The sequence below is a fragment of the Myotis lucifugus genome, unplaced genomic scaffold, assembly GCF_000147115.1.
Source record: "Myotis lucifugus unplaced genomic scaffold, Myoluc2.0 scaffold_37, whole genome shotgun sequence".
NCBI lineage: Eukaryota > Metazoa > Chordata > Mammalia > Chiroptera > Vespertilionidae > Myotis > Myotis lucifugus.
In genome coordinates, this window is record NW_005871085.1 from 8,426,897 (window position 1) to 8,450,934 (window position 24,038).

Here is a 24,038-nt window from a genome sequence, read left to right on the forward strand (position 1 = left end):
AGAGGACGACTTAAAGCTCCCAGTTTTCAGGTCAAAGCGTCCAAGGCCTGTGGTCGGACCTGCTTCCACTGCAGGACGCGCCGCACTCTTGACCTCCTGCAAGGAAGCTCACCCGAGTGCTGGCAGGATCTGCCAGAGTCAACGCTGCACAGAAAGGCCCAAGGCGCTTGTCATCAAAGCCCTGTTCTGCTCACTCCGAGGACCGGGCCGCAGCCTCCGCCTCAGCAGCAGCTGCTCAGCTCAGGGGCCGGCGGGTGATGGACTCCTCAGGGCTGCGTCTGACTGCACACGGGCTGCTGCTCTCTTTGACGAAGCCTAGGCGTCTCTTTGGAGGATGCAAAAAACTTCTGATTGGTTTAGGAGGACGTGCCCGTCTCCTCCCAGCCCTGCGTGGTCACATCCCTCCTCCGCGGGAGGCGCAGCACCTTCCTCTTGGTCGTTTCCCGCCCTAGTGCAGCTGCAGGTGTCCTCCCACCTGTCGTTAGAATAACACGGCCGTTTGTCCTTTTTCCAGTGGCGTCTGGGTCCCATTGGCGCCGGTGTCCTTCTCATTTTCATCACCTGGACCCTTGGAAAACACGGTCCCAATGCTCACAGCATGAAACCGAAACCTGCCCCGTCCCGACAGCACGGCAGCTCCCCTGCAGGCAGAGCCACAGGCGGCGCCATCGGCCCGTGACTGCGGCACTTGAGTCGCACCCCTGGGAGCCACAGGTCACCAGGGACAGACTGTGGCCAGGAGCACGGCGACAGCGACCATGGGAGGAGGGAATGGACGCCATTTCCGTGGGACACTGAACAGGGTGCCTAGTCCCTGTCCTGGCCGCTGTATAGGTCTCACACTTTCCCGCCCAAGTTTCTGCAGCCGCTGCCATAGACCAGGACCTTGTGTGTCCTGGGATGTCGTCCTGGGACATGAGGCTTCTAGAGCTAAAACTCGATGGCTGGTCATCCTCGTGGGAAACGGGTGCTGAGGTGGGGTGGTGGAAGGTGCTGAGGGGAGGGAGGGGTGAGGGGCATCAGGTGTGATGCGAGGTTCCCATCCACTGACCCTGGTTACCTTGGCAACCGAGGCGGCGGCCACGGACCCTCACCACAGAGGCTGCAAGAGCTTAAACACGTGCCGTGACCAGCGTGGAGCCGCTCATGCCAGAGTTCAGCACGTGGGGTGGTTTAGACATCACATTAAGAACCGAGCCAACAACGCCCTAACCAGTTTGGCTCAGTGGATAGAGCGTCAGCCTGTGGACTAAAGGGTCCCAGGTTCAATTCCGGCCAAGGGCATGTACCTTGGTTGCGGGTACATCCCCAGTAGGGGGTGTGCAGGAGGCAGCTGAATCGATGTTTCTCTCTCATCGATGTTTCTGGCTCTCTATCCCTCTCCCTTCCTCTCTGCAAAAAATCAATAAAATATATTAAAAAAAAAAAGAGCTGAGCCAACAAAACCAAATAGAGCACCCCAAAAGCCATAGACAATTTGGGGGCCCCAAGCCCACCCTCTTGGCTCTGCAGTCCACAGACTTGATGTCACAGGCAGCCTCCTTTCCAAACCCTGAGCTCCAGGGGGCAAGGCGGGCTGGGTTCGCCTGCCAGGCCGACGTGGGAGGGCTGCCTGGAGGAGAGAGACCAGCACCGTCCTCGGGCGCTCCCAGCGGGGAGGGAGACAGGCTCCAGCTGCATCGTCAAGTCCCACATGACAGGGACTGAGGGGCAGGGAGTGGGTGATGAGAAAAGGTAGAACTGGAGCTGCAACATCACTGAAGGCTGGAACTCTGAGAGGCCAAGAGGGGGTTGGGGGCCTCTTGCCGGGGGAATGGCCTGAGGAGAGGCAAAGAGGTGCAAGGGGCGAGGGTCACAGGGCTCCCAAAGGAGACGGAGGCACAGGGCGGCAGGTCTCCAAGTAGGCACGTGCTCCTGCGGCCAAGGAAACAGGCGCCAAAGGGTGTGGCACGGCCCAAACCCCACCCGCCGCCGGTGCTTTCCGGCACCAACACCCCACACAGGGCAGCAGGGCCCCTGCCGTGGGCACCCCGCTCTGACCAGATGAGTGGGAACCACTTCATCCCCTTCTCTCCTGGCCCCTGGCAGCGGGATGGGAACTGAGGTGCCCAAGAGTTAATCACTTTTCTGATGGTTTATTTTATTCATCTTTGGAAACAAATGGCTGAAATCAATTAAACTTGCTTTCCCCTCAGCTGCGGAAGTTAATTATGATTTGTTATGGTATCTGATATGTAAATTGTTAGAAAGCAGACTTACGTTGGACCGGCTGCCTCCAGGCGGCACCGGATTAATCATTGTGTAGATGTTGTCACTGGAATTTGTTGAATCTGTAGAATAGTGGAAACCCGCAAGTCGGGGTGATTAATTCATTTCTTAATTAAAACAAACTCGTGGCACTTGAACTCATTCTTTTGTATTTTATCACCTAAAATTTCCTTTAAGTACCGCCATTTTCTGGCTAATTTGTATTTAATGAAGATTCACAAAGTTTTTAATCACAGAAAATTCAACTGTGAAAACCACTCAACCCTGAAATGAAGACTTTTGGGGTGTCTGGACATCTGGACAGCAGTGTGGACAAGGCAAAGGGGGATTACAGGTCCCAATTCTCGGCTCCCCACCCCACCCCACATCTGCTCCTGCTGGGACAATGCGGGGGCAGCCAGATCGCCACCTGTGCTCTCCCTAACCCAGCAGTTTTAATCAAATCGGGGAAGAGAAACACCACACATCACCCAGGGGCGGCCCTGCCAGGCTGGTGGGGCAGGGGGAGAGGCAGGGCTGGGCAGGAGCCACATTAGCATATGGAGTGGTTTAACGTGACCCAGTCTGAATGTAGGTCATGCAGCTCATAAAAATGCAGCAGCAGAAAGGAGTCGGAGTGGGAGCCGGAACATCACGCTGCCGCCCGCCAGCTCCACCCCTGCGGCTGAGTTTCCCGCTATGGGGAGCCGAGAGGGGAGGGTGGGAGAGAGGGACCCCTCCGTCTCCCCAATTAGGCAGAAAGGTCTCCTTAGGAAACCAGCTAACAGGTTTGTATCAGGAGCAGGCCCCATATTCCTCAGGCAGAAATCCAACCACCTCTCACTTTTTATTTCTGGGTGGTAAGGGCTGCGTGCTGAACTCCTCCTAGCTGGTGGCATGCTATTCTTAGCCGGAGAGACACACAATCGCGATGCTGCGTGTGTGCTGTATGCCCTCCTCTGGTTAAAGGAAAAGGGAGAAGGAGCCTCCTACAGAGAGGACCGGGGCACAGAGTCCTGGGCTCCGGCGGCCAGAATCCAAAAGCCCCTTCTGTCACCGGAGAAACGTACGATCAGATAGGGGTCCCTCAGACCAAGGGCCAGTGAGACCCTTGTCCCAGATCCCCCTGCTCTGCTCATCCCTTAACCAGAGAGGAGCCGTGATCTGGCTGAGGCCACACAGGGGTTTCATGGCACCAGGGACCTCATGCCCCCCAATCCCGGATGCCAAGATGATCTGCGGAGGACGTGCTGCTCAGGAGCGGCTGGCAAGCTCTGGCTCTGCACCTGTGCCCCCCCAGGACCCCCTGCACCCCTCCCCAAGCCCTCACCTGCAGGACTAGGCATGATGGGTGTTCCTGGGGGGCCACCACCGCCAGGAGGTCCCTGGAGATGAGACAAAAATCGACATCAGAAACCCAGGGTGGTAACATGGGGGAGAGGCCACCGAGCTCCAGCCAGGACAGCAGCAAGCGCTCACCGGGCCCAGCCGGCACTCAGCTCTCGCTCATCCTCCATCACGCACGCAGAGCCCGCCTGTTTGAGCCTTAGGGGACTGGACTTGGCTTCTCCCCTTTCTTCCTTTAAACCGAGGTGTGTGTGTGTGTGTGTGTGTGTGTGTGTGTGTGTACACGTGTACTCCTATGCATGCTGATCGATGAAACCAGAGCCTGTGCTGCAAGCCACCCACCCACTAGTCAGCCCCCAGATGGGGATGCCAATTCCAGGGCTTGTTGGAAACTCTGGGACCAGCAGGAGGTACAAACTCCGGAATACTGACAGGAAGTTCTAGCAGAGCTGGAATCTGTGCTCCAATGTGTTTGAAAGGGAAAGAGACAGGGTTCCCTGAGGAGTTCTCTTGCACACTCAGTCACAAGCGGCTCGACATGCAGCACCCCACACTCATACACTTACCACGTAGGTACCGGGTGATGAGGAGGAGTATGGAATCTAGAAATAAGAGGCAGGGAGCACGTGTCAGAGTCACTTCCGCCCACAGGCAGCACTTTTTGGCTTCTAAACCCACTTGGGGACACGGCCCCTTCTTGATGGGACCGGCTGTGGCACCCACTGAACCAGGGGCAGGGTGTGAGCCGAGTCCAGCTCCTGCACCGAGCTGATCCTGAAAACCTCCCAGGGAGCCTGGGGGCCCTCCAGCTCCAGAGGGCAGGACAGTAGGAACGTCGCCCCACGCCTCTACGCTTCTCCCTGGACCGTCTGTGCGTGGCCCCTTCCCAGCCTTCCTCCGAGTGCTGGTCCTGCAGGAGTCTCTATGTGAACAGTGCTCGGAGCCCAGCTCTCAGCTCACACCTGTTTCTGCAGAGCAGTGGGCTGGGCTGCGCAGGGCCGAGCCCAGGATGGCCCCGGCATGTTACTCCCAAGCTTGAGCGTACAGGTGGGCTTCTCCTGGAGGCGTCAGGTAGAGACCTGCTGCATCTCCCCTCCAACCTGGGGACAGGAACCACCCTGCACCTCACAATCCCCTCCCTGGCAAACACGCCCACGTGACCTGGTACTCACTGAGTTAGCACTGTTAGGATTGGGCCAGGGTCTGCCAGCTCCCGGGCCCCTGACGGAGGGAGAGATGGAGACAGTGAAAAAGGTGCCGTCAACTCCAAGGGTGGTGCCAGCAGGGGCAGAGTGAGAGGGTGAAGTGACTGACGGGAAGTCCTGCCTAGCAGCCCAAGGCCTGAGGGACCACCGGGTTCTGGGGTTGTAATGGGTAGTTCCATGGGGAGAGACCTACCAACTCCTATAAGTTACATGGAAACCTGTGAAGTATAGAAAACCTCCTCCGCATGTGCGCTTGCCTAGGGACCTATCACCGCAAAGGGGGTAAGAAACACTGAAGCCCTAGAACAGCCTGCAGGGGTCAAATCTGGACCCTCCCACTCTGTGCTGTGTGAGCCGGGCAACTGGCTTCACCTCTCTGTGCCTCGGTTACCCCCCTGTAGCTAACATAACCTCCTCGCAGGGCTATTACGAAGGTTAGGTGAGCTGAGCCATGTAACATGCTGAGAACCGTGCTGGGCACGTAAAGCACCCTATGGGGTGGGGCCGCATCACCAGTACTGGCAGCAGCGTTCTCGCTGTACTGATGAGGAGACTGAGTAATGGCTCAGGTCACAAGTGTCCCGGGAGGGCAGCAGAGGGTGGGAAAGCCATGGCTCTGAGCCGCTGGCGGGTCACTTTGCCTTACATGTTAATCCCGGGCATGGCGGGGCCGAGGGAGTTGGGTGGTGGTCTCATGCCGCTGCCGTAATTCTGCAACGATAACCAAGGGTCAGTCTATGAGAAGGAGAAGGGGAACCGGAGAGAGAGAGAGGGAGGGAAAACAGACAGAATATAAGTGAGAGGGTTAGTCTGTGAAGAGAATCTGATGAGAAAAAATAACACATTTGTTTTAAAAAGGTGGAGGGAGGGTGGGAATCACGTGATGGGATCACGATGACAAGCCAGCACAGAGGGACAGTCACAGCTTTAGACGCAGCTTCGGGGCTCCAAGGGGGTTCTCTCAAAAGCACACGGACGTCAAGCAAGCCCCTCACACCTCTGGGCCCCTCCCCCTCAGGTCCAGGCGGGGAAAGGGGAATGGACATACAAGATCTGACTGGGAAGGGCCAGCAGCTTGGACACAACGAGGGAGGAGCTGCTGGCAGGCTGGGGCCGGGGCGGGGGCTGAACGAGGAGGGGAAGAAACAGTCCCGAAAGCCTGACCTGCAGCTGTCCCCAAGGCCTGGCATGTACAGACACCCCCCAGCCCAGGCCTGGGTGTGCCCCGCCCCTAGACCAAGCTGCCTAATCCAGGCATCAGCATGTGGGGCCTGACCAGGCACAGTGCCCTGAGCAGGAGGTTTCTACCCTCAGAAGGAATCCAGGTTCTGTTTGAGAGAAGAGTCCAGACAGAATTGGGAATCTCCCAGGAGTCCCAGCCCAGCTCAGTCCAGCCCAGAGGCAGGTGGGAGGGTCCACAAGAGCACCTGACCAGGCCCCCGGGCCTTCCACCTGGGTCATCTCCTGTCGCAGACAAGCCTGCCTCCTTCCCAATGCTATTTTCTTGGCAGGAATGACTGCCTGCCTCCCTTCTCCACCAGGTGGGCTCCTACACACCCTCCAATACCCAGCTCAGATTGCACCTCCTCTGGGAAGCCTTCCCTGCCCCACCCTTTGGGGTTAACTGCTCCGTCCTACTCCCAGAATGCCTTGCACTCCCCTCCTCCACTGCCCACACCACTCTGGGTTATGATCACGACCACCTGTCCATCTCCTACTGAACTCCAAGTGCCTTTGGAAGATGGGAGCTGCGTCTTCATAACCTGCCAGCCCCTCACTCCCTGCAGCAGCGGGCACACACCAGGTGCCGAATCGATCAGGGAAGCAGTGAAGGAGAGAAAAGTAAGGTGAGCCTGGCTGTGGCTTAAGCTCTGTCCTGCAGGAGAGTCTGAAAGAAGTAGGCTGGTAGAATTGGTGGCACAGGAACAACCCAAATGAGCTGTTCTCTACTGAGCACACAGCACGCGTTATACATGGTCTCTGGCTTGGTCCTTGTGACAATGCCATGGGGCCGGGCTCATCCCTGCTCCACAGGAGACTGAGGGTCTCAGGGAAGAAAGATCTGCCCAACGTCAGGCAGCAAATGACACAGCTGGGTTTCAACCCGGATTCGAAGCCTCCGGATCACACTCTGCCCGGAGGGGCCAGAGGGATGGGTGAAGAGGAAGTCGGAGCCAGAGCTACCAACTCAGAGCCAAGCCCAGGCTGCTGCCGAGTTCTTCAGCCAGGGACCATCTCTTCAACCTCACTGCCGAGGGGCCACCTCCTCTGCCTGGTCACCCACAGAGGCTTGGAGGCCAGAAGAATGCCCAAGGGTGTGGACAAGGGCAGGAGCAGCCAGGCTGGCTGGCAATGAGCAGGGCCTGGAGTCGGGGGAGGCAGGGCAGGACAGCCACAGAGGGACCCCTAGGCAGCCAGCACTCTTCTTTAAAATGTTTTTTTTTTTTTTTATGTTTTACTGATTTTTTACAGAGAGGGAGAAGGATAGAGAGTTAGAAACATCAATGAGAGAGAAACATCGATCAGCTGCCTTCTGCACACTCCCCACTGGGGATGTGCCCGCAACCAAGGTACACGCCCTTGACCGGAATCAAACCTGGGACCCTTCAGTCCGCAGGCCGATGCTCTATCCACTGAGCCAAACCGGGGCTAAAATGTTTATTTCTTAATCCTCACCCAAGGATAGTTTGTCCATTGATTTTTAGAGAGTAGAAGGGCAGGAGGAAGGAGGAGGGGTGGAGAGGAGGAGGGAGGAAGGGAGGGAGGAAAACATGGGTGTGAAAGAGACACATTGATTGGTTGCCTCCCAACAGGGGCCAGGAATAGAACCCACAACACTTCAGTGTGTGGGCAACACTATGACCACTGAGCAACACCAGCCAGAGCCAGCCAGCACTCTTAAAGCCCGCCTCCCACACGCCTGATCGAGCAAACAGTGGAGGCTCCAGGGACATGCAAGGGCCAGGCCCACTGTAGAGATGTCAGGGGGCAGTGAGTAGAGCCACGGATTTGGGGTCAGCACACAGGGGAGGTTAGCACCCGGGCTCAGCCACTTGCTGGCTACTTTGGGCAAACTCCACAATTAACAATAATGCTTACCTGTGCCAGGCCGTGCTATGTACTTTTATCACTTATCTGTAATCACTCACAATCCCACCACTATTCCCATTCTAAAGGTTCAAAAACCTAGGCACAAAAGCGGAGTGACAGTGCCTCTAGCAGCTACGCCAGCAGCAGAGCTGGGACTGGGGTGCCCTGTCCACAGACTGGAGACAAAGAACGGCCAACCCGACAGGGCCCGTGAGCAGATGACGACATGCTGGCTCTGAAGAGCTGTCAGTCCTCAGGGTGTGCATGGACTGGATGTGGGCAGCAGAACAAATGCCAAAGCCCCTAATCCTGCCTTAAGCATCACAGAACCTCGGCTCCTGAAGGACCCTTTCTAAGCCCCACGTGCAGCTACGAAATCCCCTCTACAAATCTCAGCCTCATTTGGGCTCCTCCAGAACAGAAAGCTCACCCCCTGGCCAGGCAGCCGAGAGAGAGAGAGAGAGAGAGAGAGAGAGAGAGAGAGAGAGAGAGAGAGGGAGAGAGAGAGATATCTGTCTGTCTTCCAGGGGCCAGAGCTGCTGCGTCCTGTTGCCCTCGCAGCAGGAGAGCAACCTGCACTTGGAGCAAAAGCGGGGAGGGAGACCTGGGGTGGGCGGAAGCCCAGGACACCACCACACAGTGAGGAGATGACAAGTAGGGTGCTCACTCCCCAAAGACGCCTCAGGGAGGGTCCGGGTACCACCTGTGGCTCCTGCCCCTGCCCCACCCAACAGCAGCATGGCTGCTTCCTGGAGGGACGGTGCCCACCAGGTCCTCTCTCCTTGGGAAGTGCGGACCCTGGAGGGCCACTCACACCCCCCCATTTCACAGACGACGAGCTGGAGGACCAAGGAGGCCAGAGGCTCGCCCAAGGCCACACGGCAAGTCACAGGGAAAGTGGGGCTAAAGTCAGGTTTGGGGGAAAGAAAGAAAAACACCAGGAGAACAGGCTGCCGTTGGAGTGGGCTTGCCTTTTAGGATTAGGGCAACGCCTCCCTGAGGTGTCCCCACCACCGAGGCAGCACCCCGAGAAGGCAGGGGCTGGCCTGCTGCCAGCACAATGCGGGGAGGGGGCAGGGGGCTTGGGGTGCAGAGACCCCCTTCCCACAAAAGGGAGGTGTGTGTGTGTGGAGGGGGGGGGGATGCTACTCCAGCCCCAGGGAACCAGAAACCAAACATCTGGGAGGGGCCCAGAGCATCCGAACATCTACAAGCAGGTGGGAAGGAGAAGCGGGCTCCTGGGCGGGGCAGGAAGTGAAGGACCCTCTGCCCTCACTCCAGGGAGCTCCGCCCCTGATCCAAACTTCTGGCTTCTTTCAGGCAGTCTTCCCAAGGGGGAGAGCAGAGCACCGGCCACAGCTCCTGCAGGAGCAGCCACCTTCCCACACTAAGATGGGAGCCAACCGCGAGAAGGCTCTGAAACAGGGATGGCCTGCCGACCCTGCCTGCTGGCCCTGGGGGCGTCCCGGTGACAGGCTATGGAGCTGCGGCACAGGGAGCGAACGCCGTGTGGTAACCGTAGAGAGGTAGACAGGGCACTTGAAATCTTCGGCAGGGCCCCAGCTTATGACACAGGCAAAAGCTCTGGGCTGAAGTGAGCTGGGCCTGGGCAGCCTGGCCTCCTCCCACCTGGTGGCACCAGGGGGGACAGAGGCCTCAGGGGCCCAGAGGAGAAACTGTCTGTCCGTGGTGAACCGGAAACAGAGCTAGGACAGCGCTCATCTGTCCCGCCTTTGGGTCATGATAAAGCTCAAGTCCACCCACCCAGGACGGGAGGAGGCTCTGGGATTCCGGGAGGACCACCCACTGCCTGGGTACAGCCCCTCTGCCTTCCCAACCCCTCACACCACAGGCTAGCACACCCCTCCCCGGGAGGGCCAGCCAACCAGCACCCTCCCTGGGGTCCCTCCCCTCTGCCTGCTGAGGGGCTGTTCCTGGCTGTGCGTGGGGCCAGTGAGCCTGGGGCAGAGAGGAGCTGGGGACCTGGCCGCACCCTCTGCTCTCATCCCTGCAAGCTGAGCGAGGTGGAAAGGCTGACAGACTGTGGAGGAGGAGAGAAGGCGGGGGCACACAGATGGTCAGGGGAATGGATGGACACAGGCAGTTACCTGTGGGCCGGGACCCATAGGTCCCATGCCTCGGGGAGGGTTCATTCTCTGCATTGATCCTCCCATGTTGGGGTGCCCTGCATGAGAGAGTAGGTGAGCGGTGAGTGGCAGGGCAGGCAGTAGAGGGAGGAGCCCCTCCGACTCCCCACGCCCCAGCGGCCCACCCATCCCTCTCTACCTTGCTGTCGTGTGGGGTCCATGGAATTGGGCAGCAGTGGCTGTGTCCCAGGAACTCCTCCCGGAGGCTGAAAGAGATGAGACAGGAGCTGAGGGCTGCTCCCCAGGCTGGAGGACAGAGGGAGACAAGCCTGCCTGCTCCAGCTCCCCACCTGACCAGCTAGGGCCACTCATGGCCTCCCCAAGACCATTCCTGCTGCCTGCCAGCCGGGGGGAGGTCCCCTGGGGGTGGCAGCCAGCCGGGGGCCTTAGCACCCGTGTGGGTCGGGCTTCGTCTCTGGGCGAGGAACCACTGCTCCGCCCTGCTGCTTTGTGGGCCCGTATCCCGCCGCAGCCGGGTCTCGCTCTGGCCACGCTGCCCGCCCGCCGCCACTCCTCAGCGGCAACAGCCCCTCCCTCTCACTACCAACCCCCTACCCTGTCTCTCCTTCGCCTCATGGAGATGTAACTCATTTTGTCCTTATCTCTAAACTGTGGGGATCCAGAGACCCACCAGCTAAAATCCTGTAACAATGGGAGGAGGTGGCTTTGAGATGGAGGCAGAGGGGAACGAGGCCCAGAGGCCCCAGGAACCTACTGGCAGAGCCAGAAAGACCACCCGGGACTGCTGAGTCCCTCATGTGAAATGCCACCTCCCTACGCCGGGGGTGCAGAGGCCTCGGAAGCGGGGCGAGCAGGGTGCTGTGAGCCTGCTCCCCAAGCCTGAGGCAGGGATGTTACTGTTAGGAAGGCGAAGGCCAGGGGCCGTGGCTTTCTTGGCACACCTACTAAAATGATTTACTGGGGCCCGGCTGGCGTGGCTCAGTGGTTGAGCGTTGATCTACGAACCAGGAGGTCACAGTTCGATTCCTGGTCAGGATACATGGTTCAATGTCCGGGTTGCAGGATCGATCCCCAGTAGGGAGCGTGCTGGAGGCAGCCGATCAATGATTCTCTCTCATCATTGATGTTTCTATCTCTCTCTCCCTTTCCCTTCCTCTCTGAAATCAATAAAAAAATATATATTAAAAGTGATTTACTTGGGACTCAAGTTATTTCAGCTGCCATTGCAAAAGAGAGAGTGAGCACTGGGGTGAAAGTTTACTCTAGAATCCCTGGCCCGAGGACTAGACGCGGGCCCCGCCTTTGAGAGGAAAGGCCTTTGGGAAAGCAGGTCATGCTTTCCCACCTGCAGATGCCAGTGCTTCCGAGGTGGCACCTGTGATGGGGACCCCCACCCAACCCGTTCACTGCCGTGGGAGGGCTGAATGGGACCCTGGTCTGCCTTTGGCCCAACAATGAACTCCAAACCAGTATTGGAACGAGGTGGTGGGAAGGGAAGGGACCAGTCTTCAGTTCAACTTCCAAATGCAGTGTGTATGGTGTCTAGGGCGGGGGAGGCTTATGGGACGGCCACAGGCCTGGGGAGCACCTCCCGTTTCTACCTGAGGGGGCGGAGGGAGAAGGAACAGGACACTGGGCGACGACACCCAGTCTCTCTCTCCCGTTGGGGTTCAGGCTGCTCTGACCTCTTGCTTTCTCTCAGCCCTGCGTCCTCTCCAAGTCCTCCAGCTCTGAGTCACTCGGCTGGTGTGTGTCTGCCCTCTTGGGGGGCTGGGAGATTTCTTGAGCCTGGTTGCCTCTGAGGCTGTTTGATTTGGGGGGTCCCAGGATGTTGACGTAGATGGAGCAGCTGTGGGGGTTGGGCAATGTCTGGAGGCAGGTAAGAGGCTGGTTCTTACAAGACTTTGTGGCAAGCCAATGACCCTTAGAGTCTTGTCCCTCTACGGGCCCTCTCATCGCCCTAAGCCAGGAGGCCATGTGAGCCTGAGCCAGTCCTGCTGCCTCTGCTGCCTCCGCCTGCGCTGGGTGGGGGTGGGCGGGAGGCTTCTGGTGACTGGCAGCCCCAACCGAGTCATTCTCCAAGGAACTCCCGGGGCAAATCCTCCCCGCCTTGGAGGACAAAAATTTCTCGAGTTCCCAGGAAACAGGAAAATCGGTGTCCCGTTCTGACGGGGGTGGCGGGAGGTTGGGAAGTCCGGCTTGTCACACCAGGTAAAGACAACGATGCATTCTCCATTTGCTCCTGGGTACGTGCTCATGACTGACTGACAAATAGAAACACGTTTCCGCTCGTGTCCCTTCACGGCTGGAGGAAGGGCCACAATTATGACAAGAAAGCGTCCTGGGGCAGAGCCGGTTCGGGCCAGGGGAGCCCCGCACGCACGGGCAGAGGGAGTCGCAGCCGGGGCCCGGGTGTGCGATGGCGGAGGAGGCCCACTTGCCGACTGGTTAAAACGAAGGCAGGGACCGCACTTCCACGGCCACGAGAGCTAAATAACAGGTGAGGGGCGGACAGCACTGGCTCCGGAGCGGGAGCTGGACTGGAGCCCAGCTCACGGGGAGACTTCGGACGTCACTGCCCCACCACCCTGACCTTCTGTGTCCTCATCTGAGAGGTATCCAGGGGGCCCTCCTGCTCAAAAAACCAAGTCTCTAATTCTTCTTTCTACATTCGTCTCCTTCATGTCAAGAGAAAATAGGAAAGAAAAGACTTCTGAAGAAAAAAAAAAGCGGGGGGTGGGGGGGGGGAGGAACCTGAGAGGCAAATTAACTTCAAAACCCGGAGGCTGCTGGTTAGAAGCAGCACTCCCTGGTCCCCGCACATCGGCTCACGCGGGGGCCTTCTTGCAGAGCCTTGAGAAGGAAGTCATCCCACTCAGAGAACACTCAGCTAGCTGGCAACCAAGCTCCCAGCTCCAGAGGCGACAAGGGCTGGAGGCACTGGAGCTGCTGTCAGGTTTTTTAAGGGCTTTTGCAAGGTCAAAGAATTATACATAAAAAATATTTTGGCATAAAAAGAAATTTCCCTTAAGTTTCTTTAAGGTTTGGTCTGTCCTCAAAAGAGGATTTTCATCTGTCCGTCACCAGCTCCACGCCCGCCCCGGGACGGGCTGAACTGGGGCAGGGCCTGGGCCAATTCTCCAGACCACCTAGAACTGCCAGCGCAAGGGGCCAGCACGAGGCGCACACCCCAGGCCGCGGAGTCCTCCCCGTAAGCAGACCGCTTTTCTAATTACAGGAACAAACCCTTCCTTGTGAGGAGCTGGGTCTGGGAAGCAGGCAGACATTGCTGAAAACTCCCGAGCGTCCTGCTCTGCTGCCTCCCAGGCTCCTGATCTAAGCATTCCTACGGGCCATTTCTCCCCTTAATAGCAGGATTCCATTTACCAGCCTTGGCAATTCGCTAAAGCTTCCAGGAAAAAATGCACATTGTCAATTAACTTCATTAAGGAGGAAGACCCTTTTCCAAGAAGGGGCTGGGAGGGAGAGGGGGGTGTTACCACCTTCCCTGGCAGAGCTGAAACCCTGCGTTCCCACCCCAGCCCCTGCTGCTGTGCCCTCCAAGCTCCAGCACTGCTGCCCGAGCTGCCCAAGAGGAGCAGGCAAATGCTGGCCCGGGCTGCACCAGGACACGGAGTGGACACAGGGCCCTCCCGGGGACCTGCTTGCAAAGCTGCCTTGTTAAAACCTGTCCCCCCACCTCCCAATCCTTTCCTCACATGTTGATGGGAGTCAAAGTCCAACTGGGGTCAAGGGTGGCCGAGTGAGGGGAGAGAGAAAACATGAAGAGGTACCGTACCTGGTTTCCCATTCTGATCGGGGGCCTGGGGCCGCCTGCGTATCGCGGTGACATAAAAGGCTGCAATTACAGGGAATCAGTTCAATGACAGCCTGCGCTCCCGCACAGTGACAAACAACAAATGCGCTCCACTCCACAAAGTCCAGTTTGGTTACAACTAGCCATCTTTTAAATCCTCTTTCTCCCAGTGGCCTCTTCCCTCTGGGCAAAACTTCCTTTGGGCAGAGGGAGCGGTAGGTGCCACCACACATGGGACCCTGCCTCCGCCTCCGTTCACGGAGATCGACTCTGGGTGACGGGGCAGCAGCTGGGACTTGGCACAGGACGCGGACGAACAGTGACATCGATGTGGGCCAGGGAGGGAAACCTCTGCTCTTGGGAAGGGCACACCACAGAATCAGGAAAGGAGCCTAGACATACGCTCTTCGGGGTGTGCAAAGCTGGACGCGCGCACACACACGGAGACCACTGACAGAGGGGTGGGGAGGGGGAGCGAGGGCGGAGGGGACGTACAATGAGAAGGGTGAGGGGACAGCGGCTCCCTAACTCAGTGCAGGGAATGAGCAGGAAAGCTCTCAGCAGCGAGTGCACAAAGAAAAGGCTCGGATGCAGCTTCGATTACAAACGAATGGTTAACCAACTCAAAAACCAAACCAAAAGTGAGAGAGGAAAAAACAAAAACGCAAAGGCCGCTGACAAGGTCACAGAAATGGCTTTCTCTTCTTTTGGTTTCATATCCAGGCGGGTGTGATGTCCAAGGAATGAAAACTCTCTTTAGAAAATAATATATATATATATATTTTTTTCCAAAACGCTTCATTTGTCAATCAAGACTCGAAGGCAATGGCAAGAGCACGTTGTGATTTTTGTTTTTCCTCTGCTGGCTCTGTCCTCCTGGTGCCCCGTGCCCCCCGCCGGCCGGGCGGGCGAGCCCAGCGCGTTACCTGACTGTGGGGTCCCATCATGCTGCTGGGATTGTGGGGTGGAGGCTGTGCGTGCGGCGAGGGCTGTGACCCCGGAGGACCCTGTGAGGCCAGACAGTAGAGGCAGGTTATAGATCACAGCACATGGAGAAGCGCAAGAGAAGCTTAAAAGAACAAAAATTAAACCAAAACGAAGGGTGGGCGGCAGGCGTGCGGGTGGCGGGCTCTGGCTGGCGGGGAGGTGCGAGCTGCTGCCTGGGTCGCCAGCTCCTCGGTGGGAAACGGCGGCGAGCGGGAGGGAGAGAAGCTGATCAACACCTGCCTAGGGACTGACAGGAGGGAAGAATCCAGTCAAGCAAGCTCCTTTCTCAAAGCACAGGAGCAGGGCCCGGCACCGAGTGGTGTTGGAGTCGAGTTTGCCATGTTAAATACGTTGGTGGTCGTGGGCGCGGCGAGCACAGTGCGCACAGAAAGTGACCCCGTCTGCCAGGCCTGGGAGAGACCTTGCCCTCAAGGAGCGCCCAGTCTGGGAGGACAGAGGCAGGTCACGGGGACCTAGAGGCCCGGCTACTGATGCTGAAGGAAAACAGACAGAAGGAGCGGGGTGGAGCCCAGACTGAACAAATGGGGAAACGAGAGGAAGAGATGGCTGCGGAGCACCCACTTGGGGCTGGGCACTCATTTACCTTCACTGGAAAGTGGCCCCGTGAGGTGGAGTTTCTCATTTCTATTTTACCGATGGGGAAACTGTGTCTCAAGGGATGAAGGGACTTGGCCACCAACACACGGCTGGTAAATGGCAGAGCCAGGACGAGAAGCCGGGTGGGTCCAAGGCCCACCCCCCACTCCTGCAGCCCTGAGTGGGCGGGCATGTGCAGAATAGGGAGACAGGGCTGCAGGCCCCTGCCTGCTGGGTGGGCGGGTGCGGGGGCTGGGCTTTCCTCTCCAGTGGGGGTGAGCCATCCACGGTTCCAGGCTGACCCCCAAAGCCCTCGGCAATGCTGGCCTCGACACCTCCCAGGAGAAACAGGCAGATGAATTCACTGAAACCATGGGGTTGGCCAAACTGTGGGCTGCAACCCATTAGTGGGTGGCGAAATCAATTTAGTGGGTTGCAACCATTGTTTCTTTAAAAAGCTGGGAACGGAGTAAGAATATAGAATAAAAGATATTGGAGAGCTTTGTGTGTTCGAAGGCAAATATTTCATTAACTTCTATTTCATTTGTAAATATGTGTGTATGTACTGGGTCACCACATCAAATGTATTTCCTACTGCAAGTCACAGTCAAAGAGCATGAAAAGCCCGCCTTCCGGCCCACTCGGGGCCCTCGGAGCCGGACGCCGGTGCTGAGGAGCCCTTCCCTCCCCGTTCACTCTTATCCACCCATGGCTGCTGTTGCCCTTGGAAGTTGCCTTGGAGAAAAATTTAAAACATGCATGGGAATGGGTGTGGTTACATGAAAAGAGACAGGGAGAAAGAATCTCGGAGAGACACGTTTTTCTCCCTGTCTTCTCGCTCAGAGCCAGGCTGCCCAGCCTCTCACCTGCCCGAGCTGGCGGGTGTGGAGATCCAGAGAAGAGGCGAGCAGAGAAAGATGGAGGGGGCCAGGCAGGAACCCCGCCCGGGGTGCCACTAAGGACAGGCCTGGATTTTCGTGCCCAAGCCAAGGGCTGCTCACTTCTGGAAAGCTCCACGGAGCAGATGTTCCCCTACCTGCCATGCTACTAATTTCAACAAGTGTGTGTCTTTCTAGCGGCTGCCAGCAACGGCATGGTTTGTTACCATGAGCAATTTTCTTAATTAACAGACATTAATTAGCCATTTAGCAATTTTGCAAGCATTTGTTTAGCGGCTTTCCTAAACATGAATACCACTGTGATAATGGCACTGATTAGAGGGTCCCCTAATTAACAGTACAGGGAAGGAAAATTGAAATCACATAAATTAAAAAGGAAGGGGAAGTTAATGAAGGCGGGACATATTTGCACCTGCAAGTCTTTTGTACCATAAAACTTGGGTGCAATGTAAACAAATAAGATAATTTGAAGCCAACCCCTGAAAAAGGAAAAAGAAAACGAACAGGAGGAGAGATCAAGGGTGAGGTCCAGTTGCCAAGAGGGGGCAAAAAGGCCTTCTGTGGGTTCCTCAGCTCTTGGCAAGAAGGGAGCGCCTCCCCCCTCTAACCCTTCACCACCCCCCTGGAGACAGCCAGTCTTCCTCGGAGCGGCCTGGCTTTGACCAGGTCCCTCGTACCTGGGCGCCCGTTAGCCGGGCGAGCTTAGTAGTGGCGGACTCCATGACTGATGACAGAAAACATAAATAAAGCGCCCAAAAGTGCCTAACGCCAACGGGGGCCTCCATATAGACGGCAGTGCTTACGAAGGGTCAGTACTTGAACCTGAGTCTAGAGGGCCTGACTGTCTCTTGGACGCCCCAAGGTTCGCAGGCGGCTCTGTGTCTCCCTCGGGGCTCCCTGAGTGTGAGTGGACGTGGCACGGGTCTGCCCCACACAAGTCTGCTCCGGACAGAGGCCTGGTGAGTAGTGAGGCCCAGCCCCGCCTGTGGGGAGCAATGGGGAGTGGGCGAAGTCTGGGGAGGAGCAGCAGCTCAGAAGTCTCCCCTCTGATGGGAGCTGGGGTTCAGAACACCGAGGACAAGGGAACCTGGCCTGACCAGCCGGTCATCCAAAGAGAAAACCCACCATGATCTCCACATAGGTCACCTCCCTCTGCACCCCGGTCAGCACCGCCAGGCTCTGCTTCTCTCCTCCCAGCCCGGCCCCCGCACCACGGGGCTCTGTGCGCCAGACAGCTCCTCCCATTTACAGCGGGTCGCCCACACCACCCAGAGTTCTGTCCTCGGCCTCTGCCACCTCCACTCACCTGGAGCTGTCCCCTCACCACACCTGTGCCAGGGCTCTGTCCCTCAGACGGCACAGCAGAGGGAGGGACCTGGCACCCTGGCACATTCTCAGGAGCAGAGAGCAGGGCCCCATGTTGGGGAAATGCTGCAATATGAAGTGGTCTCCCCCCGGCCTACACACACTCTCAACAAGAGACCAAAGTAGATTTATAGTCTTTCAACTTGCTACCCACTCAGGCAAAAGGCTAGGTAGGAGGCAGACAAAGGATCTCGGTGGAGGATTCTACCTTTGTAGGGATGGAGGCTTCTCTCTTCCCCCAAATCTGAACACATTCAGCAGGCGGGACAGGAGGGAGGTGGAAGGGGAGAGGAGGGGGACTTGAAGCTGACAATACTGATGATTTCCCCCAAAATGGACATCTCCCCAGTGGGGCCCCCTGGCTTCTACTTACTGAAAACTTGAACCAAAATAAGTGTGTTTGGAAGCCTGTTGGCCAGGGCTCTCCTGAGTCCCGCTCCATGTAGACCTGCCTCCTCCGTGGACCTCGGGGCTTTCTGCCTCAGGGGCTGCCTCCTCAACGCCCCTGGCTCGGCACAGGGGAGGTGGAGGTGGGCGGACATCCAAGGGGCATAGAATACGAGGCTCGACCAGGGTTGGGGTCCTTACTAGAAGCTCAGAGAGAACCACACCTGACTGGCAGCCCGTTTCCTGCTGGCCGAGATGTCCTGCCACCAACGCCCTTCCTTCACTAACCAGGAGGAAGAGAAGCCCAGCCCAGCGTGGGACACCCCAGGCCACTGGGGACAGCTGGTGGCACAGCCACATCTCCTGACTCCAGCCCAGGGCTCTCTTCATGACCTCACACCCCCACTCATTGGAGATGAGGGAACAGGGTTTCAATCTGGACTCTGCCACCGACGGGACTTCTGTTCTCTCGTCAGTGAAATGGGTACAATTATAGTAACAGGAACGGATCCACACGTCCCAGGGGGCGAACGTGGCCTCGGCCTGCATCCGCTCATGAATCCTCCGCCCCTCGAGGAAGGGCTCTCCATCGCTCCACTTTACAGCCCGGGAGCTGAGGCCTAGAAAGGGCAGCCACGTGCCCAGGGTTGCATGACTACTAAATGGTAGAGCTAGATCCCAGTCTGCTGCTGGAGCCCCAGGATCTTAGCGGGTCCACCATCCTACAAGCCGTGAGCAGCAGAGGAAGGACTACTGACGCTGAAGGACTGTGGGGGCACTAGTCACTCACCACATACATCTCACGGCTCCGAAAGCTCCCAGTCCAGTGGGGAGGATGAGGACACAGTGACAAACAAGCTCAAGACAAGGTGACACATAAGCTGTGGCCACAGACGCAGGCTATGGGGCTGGATGAGAACAGCTGGTCAGAGCTCCTGCGTAATAAAGCCCCCTCACGGGGGGGGGGGGGGGGGGGGGGGGGGGACCTCTAGAAATCCCTCTACTGAGTCTGGGAAAAGGAAGCAGGAGCTGTGCCCACTTCCTGCCCGGGCCCTCACCCTGCCCCAGACCTGTTAATGGACTTGCCATTCTGTCTCAGACGTTCCCAAGATCTCTGACCGGAGATACATCATTCCCACATTTCCTTTCAATTCTTTTTCCTGTAATTTCAACACTGGGTAGTGTTACATCCAGCAGCTTCTGAGAGTCATTAGGAGGGGCCCAGGGAGGCTCTGGGTGGGTGTGACCGAGGCAAACGCAGGGCCGTTTCACTAAAACCCCGGAGCCAGGACACAGGTAAGGGAAAGAGCCTTTGCCCAGCACTGGCTGGCGGGGAGCGAGCATGCCCCAGCACAAGGGTCCGAGGCCTGGAAAAGCACCCAGAACTCTCAGCAGCCCCCCCTGTGCCTCCCGGCCACGTCTTGGCTAAGTCCCTGGTTCCACCTGAAGCCATCCATCCTCAAGACGGGCTTGTGGCTTCACAGCTACACAGCCCTGGCTTCCAAGCCCAGCTCCTCAGGGCACACTGTGAGTCTACTGGGGGACATTCCACAAGTATCGCAGGGTCGCCAGGGCCAGGGCACAGTGACAGCAGTAGGCACAGAGAAGGTCCCCAGGCCTCATGCTCCAGGAGCCACTCACTGCCCGTTTCCAGGGAGGGCGGGAGCTGGACTTGCTCAAAGCCCGTCGTCCTCCTGCGCTAAAGCCTGGATGCTTCCCACCCAGGTGCTCTGCTGATAGAGGCGTCCGCTTCAGTCATTCTGCCTCATCTGTGGGTACCTCGTGGCTGCTCAAGGGCAGGACACTGCCTTGTACCCCACGTGAACACCCAGGGCAGGGCCCCAACAGGGCAGCAAGGCTTGGCCAGCAGGCAGACCCCCACAGCCACAGGTACCTCTAACATTTTTGTGTTCAAGGAACCAGAAAAAGTCGCTACCAACAGGGTGGCCATGTTGGTTCCCTGAGCTAGACTCTGGGGTAAGGGAGGACAGCTCCTTAAAATGAAAAATTAGATGAAAAAAACACAAAAAACCCACCCCACACTGATTTTTATTTTGAAGGAGAAAATAAAAGCTATGTGCTACGTGTAATATTTCCGAAACTCACTGCTCCTTCACCACATGTCACCCCACTCCCCGCAGCAGCCTTCACCTGCCCAGACATCGTGGGATCGCAGAACCGAGGCTCACTCATCTCCAGGCTTTCGGGTGCCGAGGCGAGCCCGGAAGAGAGGGCGGACGAGGACAGGCTGGGGCTCGTGGTGAGCACTGGCCTGGAGAGCCCCAGCCCAGGGTGGGGATCCTGTCTTGTCGCCTGGGCCTCAGCGTCACCTCTGTAAGACGGGCAGGGAGTCCAGTGACACTCTCCGCAGGAAAGCCACCAGAGGACCGACACCCAGGCAGAAGGAGCTTCGTTACCATTTTGGCCACGTGTGCCTCTCATCTTTGCAGAAGGCCTTCGGGGAACGGGGACTCGAAGTTTTAGGTTGCTAAAAGACGAAACACCCCCCACATCCCTGGCCCTCCCGACTCCTGGGCACAGTGGCCCCTGGTCTGGGAAGGCTGGGGCGCGGGGGGAGGTGGGGGTGTAGTTTATCAACTGGCAGCGGGAGACAGACAAATTGCACTACTGGTGGCCTCTATGATCTGCCTGTTGGGCGTGTCACTTTAATTGAGTGAATATAAAGTTATAATTATACACATGGTAAAAGTAAAAGGCATGTGACAGACAATGCAATTTGTTCCTTGGACGTGAATGGTGACAGAAAATGCTAGCTACCCATTCTGGGGAGAGGGCCGAGGTGTGCCTGAGTGCTGCTGACACCCCAAACCTCGCTCTGCTCCACCCATGGCCTCCCTGGAAGGGAGGCTGACCACCTGGGAGTGGGGAGCAGAGCTTTAAATTCTCCCTCCCTTTAACACACAGCTCGCCGAGGAAAAGCTACTTCCTCACTTGGACCCACGGGAACACCTCAGCAGTGGCTTGGACAGCTGCCTTCCTGGCCTCTTCTATCTGTTCCCTCCGGGGACAAGTCTTTTCTGTGTGTCTGTGGGGGGTACAGGCCAGACCTAAAGCCGAGATTACCTACTTGAGGGCAGAGGGAGCTTGAGCCATATTCACGCCCACCCAACGCAAGCCTGACACAGGCACAGCGGGCCCTCAGGGGCCGGGCTGGGCCACACCCACTGGGAAGCAACCACCTGAGGAGGGGCTCCTGGTTGCCTAGGAGGTGAGCTCACAACAGTCATGACCCTCTATGGACACTGGACCAGTTTTGCCAGGGAGAAGTCTGGCAAGGGGTGGTGGCCCACCTCCCTGGGATGGTGGGAAGTCACCCATGAGAGGGAGCAGGACTGTGCACAATGTTTACCCCCCTGGGGTGACCTCTGCAACATCTGGAATCCTCCAGGCAGTGAGGTGGTCTGAGCAAAGATTACCCAGAGGCCCTGTTTCCCCTGAGCACAGACCCCATGACCCCTTTCCCCATGCCTGTCTGAGGAGCCGGGACGGACTGGGCCGCCAGCGAGGGCCAGAGTCCCGCACACCTGAATCCCTTCCCGGGACAGGCCCCTGGACACCCGCAGGAGGCGCTCAGCAAACGTTTTGCTCAAGAGGTCTGAGGCGTGCTGTGCCAGTGACAAAGACACAATCAGCAGGCAATGGTTTTCAAAACAAAGGGAGGAAGCACAGCAAATGAAAGTACAGGTAGCGTCCAGATCTAAGTTCTCTCCACACACGCTCCTTGCCTCCCCCACCCCTCCTTGTGCACAGGTGGAGAGTTGGATCCCAGAGACATGGACTCACTACCCCAGGTCCAGGCTCGGTTCCCTGCGCCACACGGCACACCCAGGGTGGAGGCAGGGGTCGGCCGCAGCAGGAGGACCCCACGAGCACACCGCGTGTGGAGCTAGCGTAGGAGCTGGCAAACTGTGGTGCTGGGCCAAATCTGGACTGCCAGCTGTTTTTGTAAATAAAGTTTTATTGAAACACAGCCACTCACTCAGGTACATAACGGCTGGTTTCAGGACATAAAGGCAGAGTTGAGAAGTTTCAACAGAGACCAGATGGCGCACAAAGCCTAAAATATTTACTATTGGGCCCTTCACAGAAAAAGCTGTCTTACCAAAAACCTGGCATTTACTTCTTTAATGAAGGGACACCACTGACAGGAAGAGCACTCGATGGAGGGGAACGAGCTGCCCCACTGACCCGCGGCTGGCCCAGGCTAGAGGCCGCCCACGAACGCCAGCCCCTGGGAGGGAGACTGCTGACCTGCCTTTTATTCCCACCACGTTCCCAAACTCCTAGCTGGTGAAGCCCACAGAGCTGGCGAGCTGGCCCGCCCAGGAGCCCTTGGAGATCCCAGCACCCGGCCTGGAGCCTGCACTTCACAGAGGCTGTGGCCCGTCCATGCTCTCACCAAGTCTTGGACTCGGAGAGAGACGGCTTTCCAGAAGACAAGTCCACAAGCCCCCGGCGGCCTGGCCCAGGGCTCCTGGCCCAGGGCTCCCTTCTTCCCAAGGCCTTCGCTTGGAAGAAGGAGCCGGTTGGGGAAAGGTCAGCTGGGAGCTAACTGAGGCAGAAACAGGACCTGGACCCGGAGCCCACCGTGGTCTCCTGCTGTGTCCCCAGCTCCTAGGACAGAGCCCCCGTTCCCAGTGCAGCCCCCTGGCCCTGGGCCCCCTGCAGAGCAGTTTCCTTTTGGGGTGGCGTGCTCTCATTCAGGGGGGCCATCCTGATCCACATGATGCCAAGGCGTGTTATTACAGGATTCCTCTGGAATTTTTGTCCTCAAACCTCTTTTGCTACAAGAGCTGAGGAATTTGACCTTTTTTTTTTTTTTTAAAAAAAAGGAGAAAAACCTCAGCATGATTCGCAGAGAAGAAAGGTGGGGACAGAAACAAAAGAGGGTCTACCCCCTTAGTCAACTATGAAAAGGCAAAACCTAAACACAGCCCCCCCCCCCCCCCAGGGCGGGAGAATCTTATGGGGGATCAGACACAGCCACAGTGCGGGTGCGCTGACAACCCACAGAACAGCTCTCAGGTGCAGGGGAAAATTCAATTCTAAGAGAAACCCAAAGTAAAAACCCAGGTCCAAAGGGGGAAAGGATAAACCAGCCCAAGCTCTTAATAAACGAGAGGTGAAGGCAGCTGCTGACACCAATCCCTGAGCATCAGATCCACAAAAGTCCGAGACGGGAATCGGCTTAAAGCTCAGGAGAGAGGCCAGGGAGAGGGGCCCGGCTGCTGGGGTCTCAGGGCGCGGGAGCACAGCCCAGGCCTCCTAGGTCCAAGATGCTCCCTCCCCTCTCACCAAAAGGGAGCAAAGCCTGAGGGCAGGGGGAGGGGGTGGGAAGCAGGCGGCCAGGAGCTCACTACAGCCCCACGGGGCTCCTTGGTGTGGGGCTGGCTCCGCATTAGGGGGCAGCCGAGGCCCACGAAGCCGCTGGGTGCTTTGTTACCGAGCAAATCTCCCAGGCAGGGACTGCTGATGCATAGCTAACAGGGCGGCAGACATTGATTTATGTTCAACTTTCCATTTCATCAGTGAGAGTTACGGCACGACATGTGGAGTTCACGTTTTTCCGGGGGGAGGGGAAGAGCTTGAGTGTGCAGACACAAACAGGCCCGCATGCGTGCACACACGCCAGTCAAGGCCGCACTTCCCCCCTCACCCCCCCTTTCAGGAAGGAGGACGAGGGGCTGAGGGAGCCTGGCACGATAGGAGTAACCTTTTGTCCACTGTTGCTAGGAGCCCGGTGCCGGTCATCTGCCTCCTGGGCAGGCGTTCGGCACCAGGCTGGCTGCCAGGCAGGGCGGGAGCACAGCCTGACCTTTGTGGAGGTGGTGTTGGCAAGAAAGAAAAAGCGCCCCCCCCCAGCCTTTCCACATAGGCCAGGCGATTGTTGGGGAGGGGGGCCCAGTGGGCGGGGGGTGGGGGGGGGGGTAAGTGACCAGATCAGCCCGGCCACAATGCTTCGGAGGGG

The 24,038-nt window shown here is 57.7% G+C and overlaps 1 protein-coding gene across 5 annotated transcripts in view; it reads right to left on the reverse strand.

Annotated features, from left to right (window-relative positions):
* Positions 1-24,038, reverse strand: part of SSBP3 (single stranded DNA binding protein 3) — a 148,886-nt gene that overhangs the window by 4,892 nt on the left and 119,956 nt on the right. Inside the window, exons 4-12 of one of the 5 annotated variants that reach the window (XM_023752803.1) lie at positions 14,741-14,821; positions 13,797-13,856; positions 10,176-10,242; positions 9,998-10,074; positions 5,446-5,534; positions 4,767-4,815; positions 4,161-4,196; positions 3,578-3,632; positions 2,260-2,330 (exon numbers count right to left, since the gene is read on the reverse strand). In XM_023752803.1, the coding sequence (XP_023608571.1) occupies positions 2,260-2,330; positions 3,578-3,632; positions 4,161-4,196; positions 4,767-4,815; positions 5,446-5,534; positions 9,998-10,074; positions 10,176-10,242; positions 13,797-13,856; positions 14,741-14,821 (585 nt within the window). The remainder of the gene's footprint in view (positions 1-2,259; positions 2,331-3,577; positions 3,633-4,160; positions 4,197-4,766; positions 4,816-5,445; positions 5,535-9,997; positions 10,075-10,175; positions 10,243-13,796; positions 13,857-14,740; positions 14,822-24,038) is intronic. The other 4 variants (XM_023752804.1, XM_023752805.1, XM_023752806.1 and 1 more) reach the window with 4 other exon arrangements.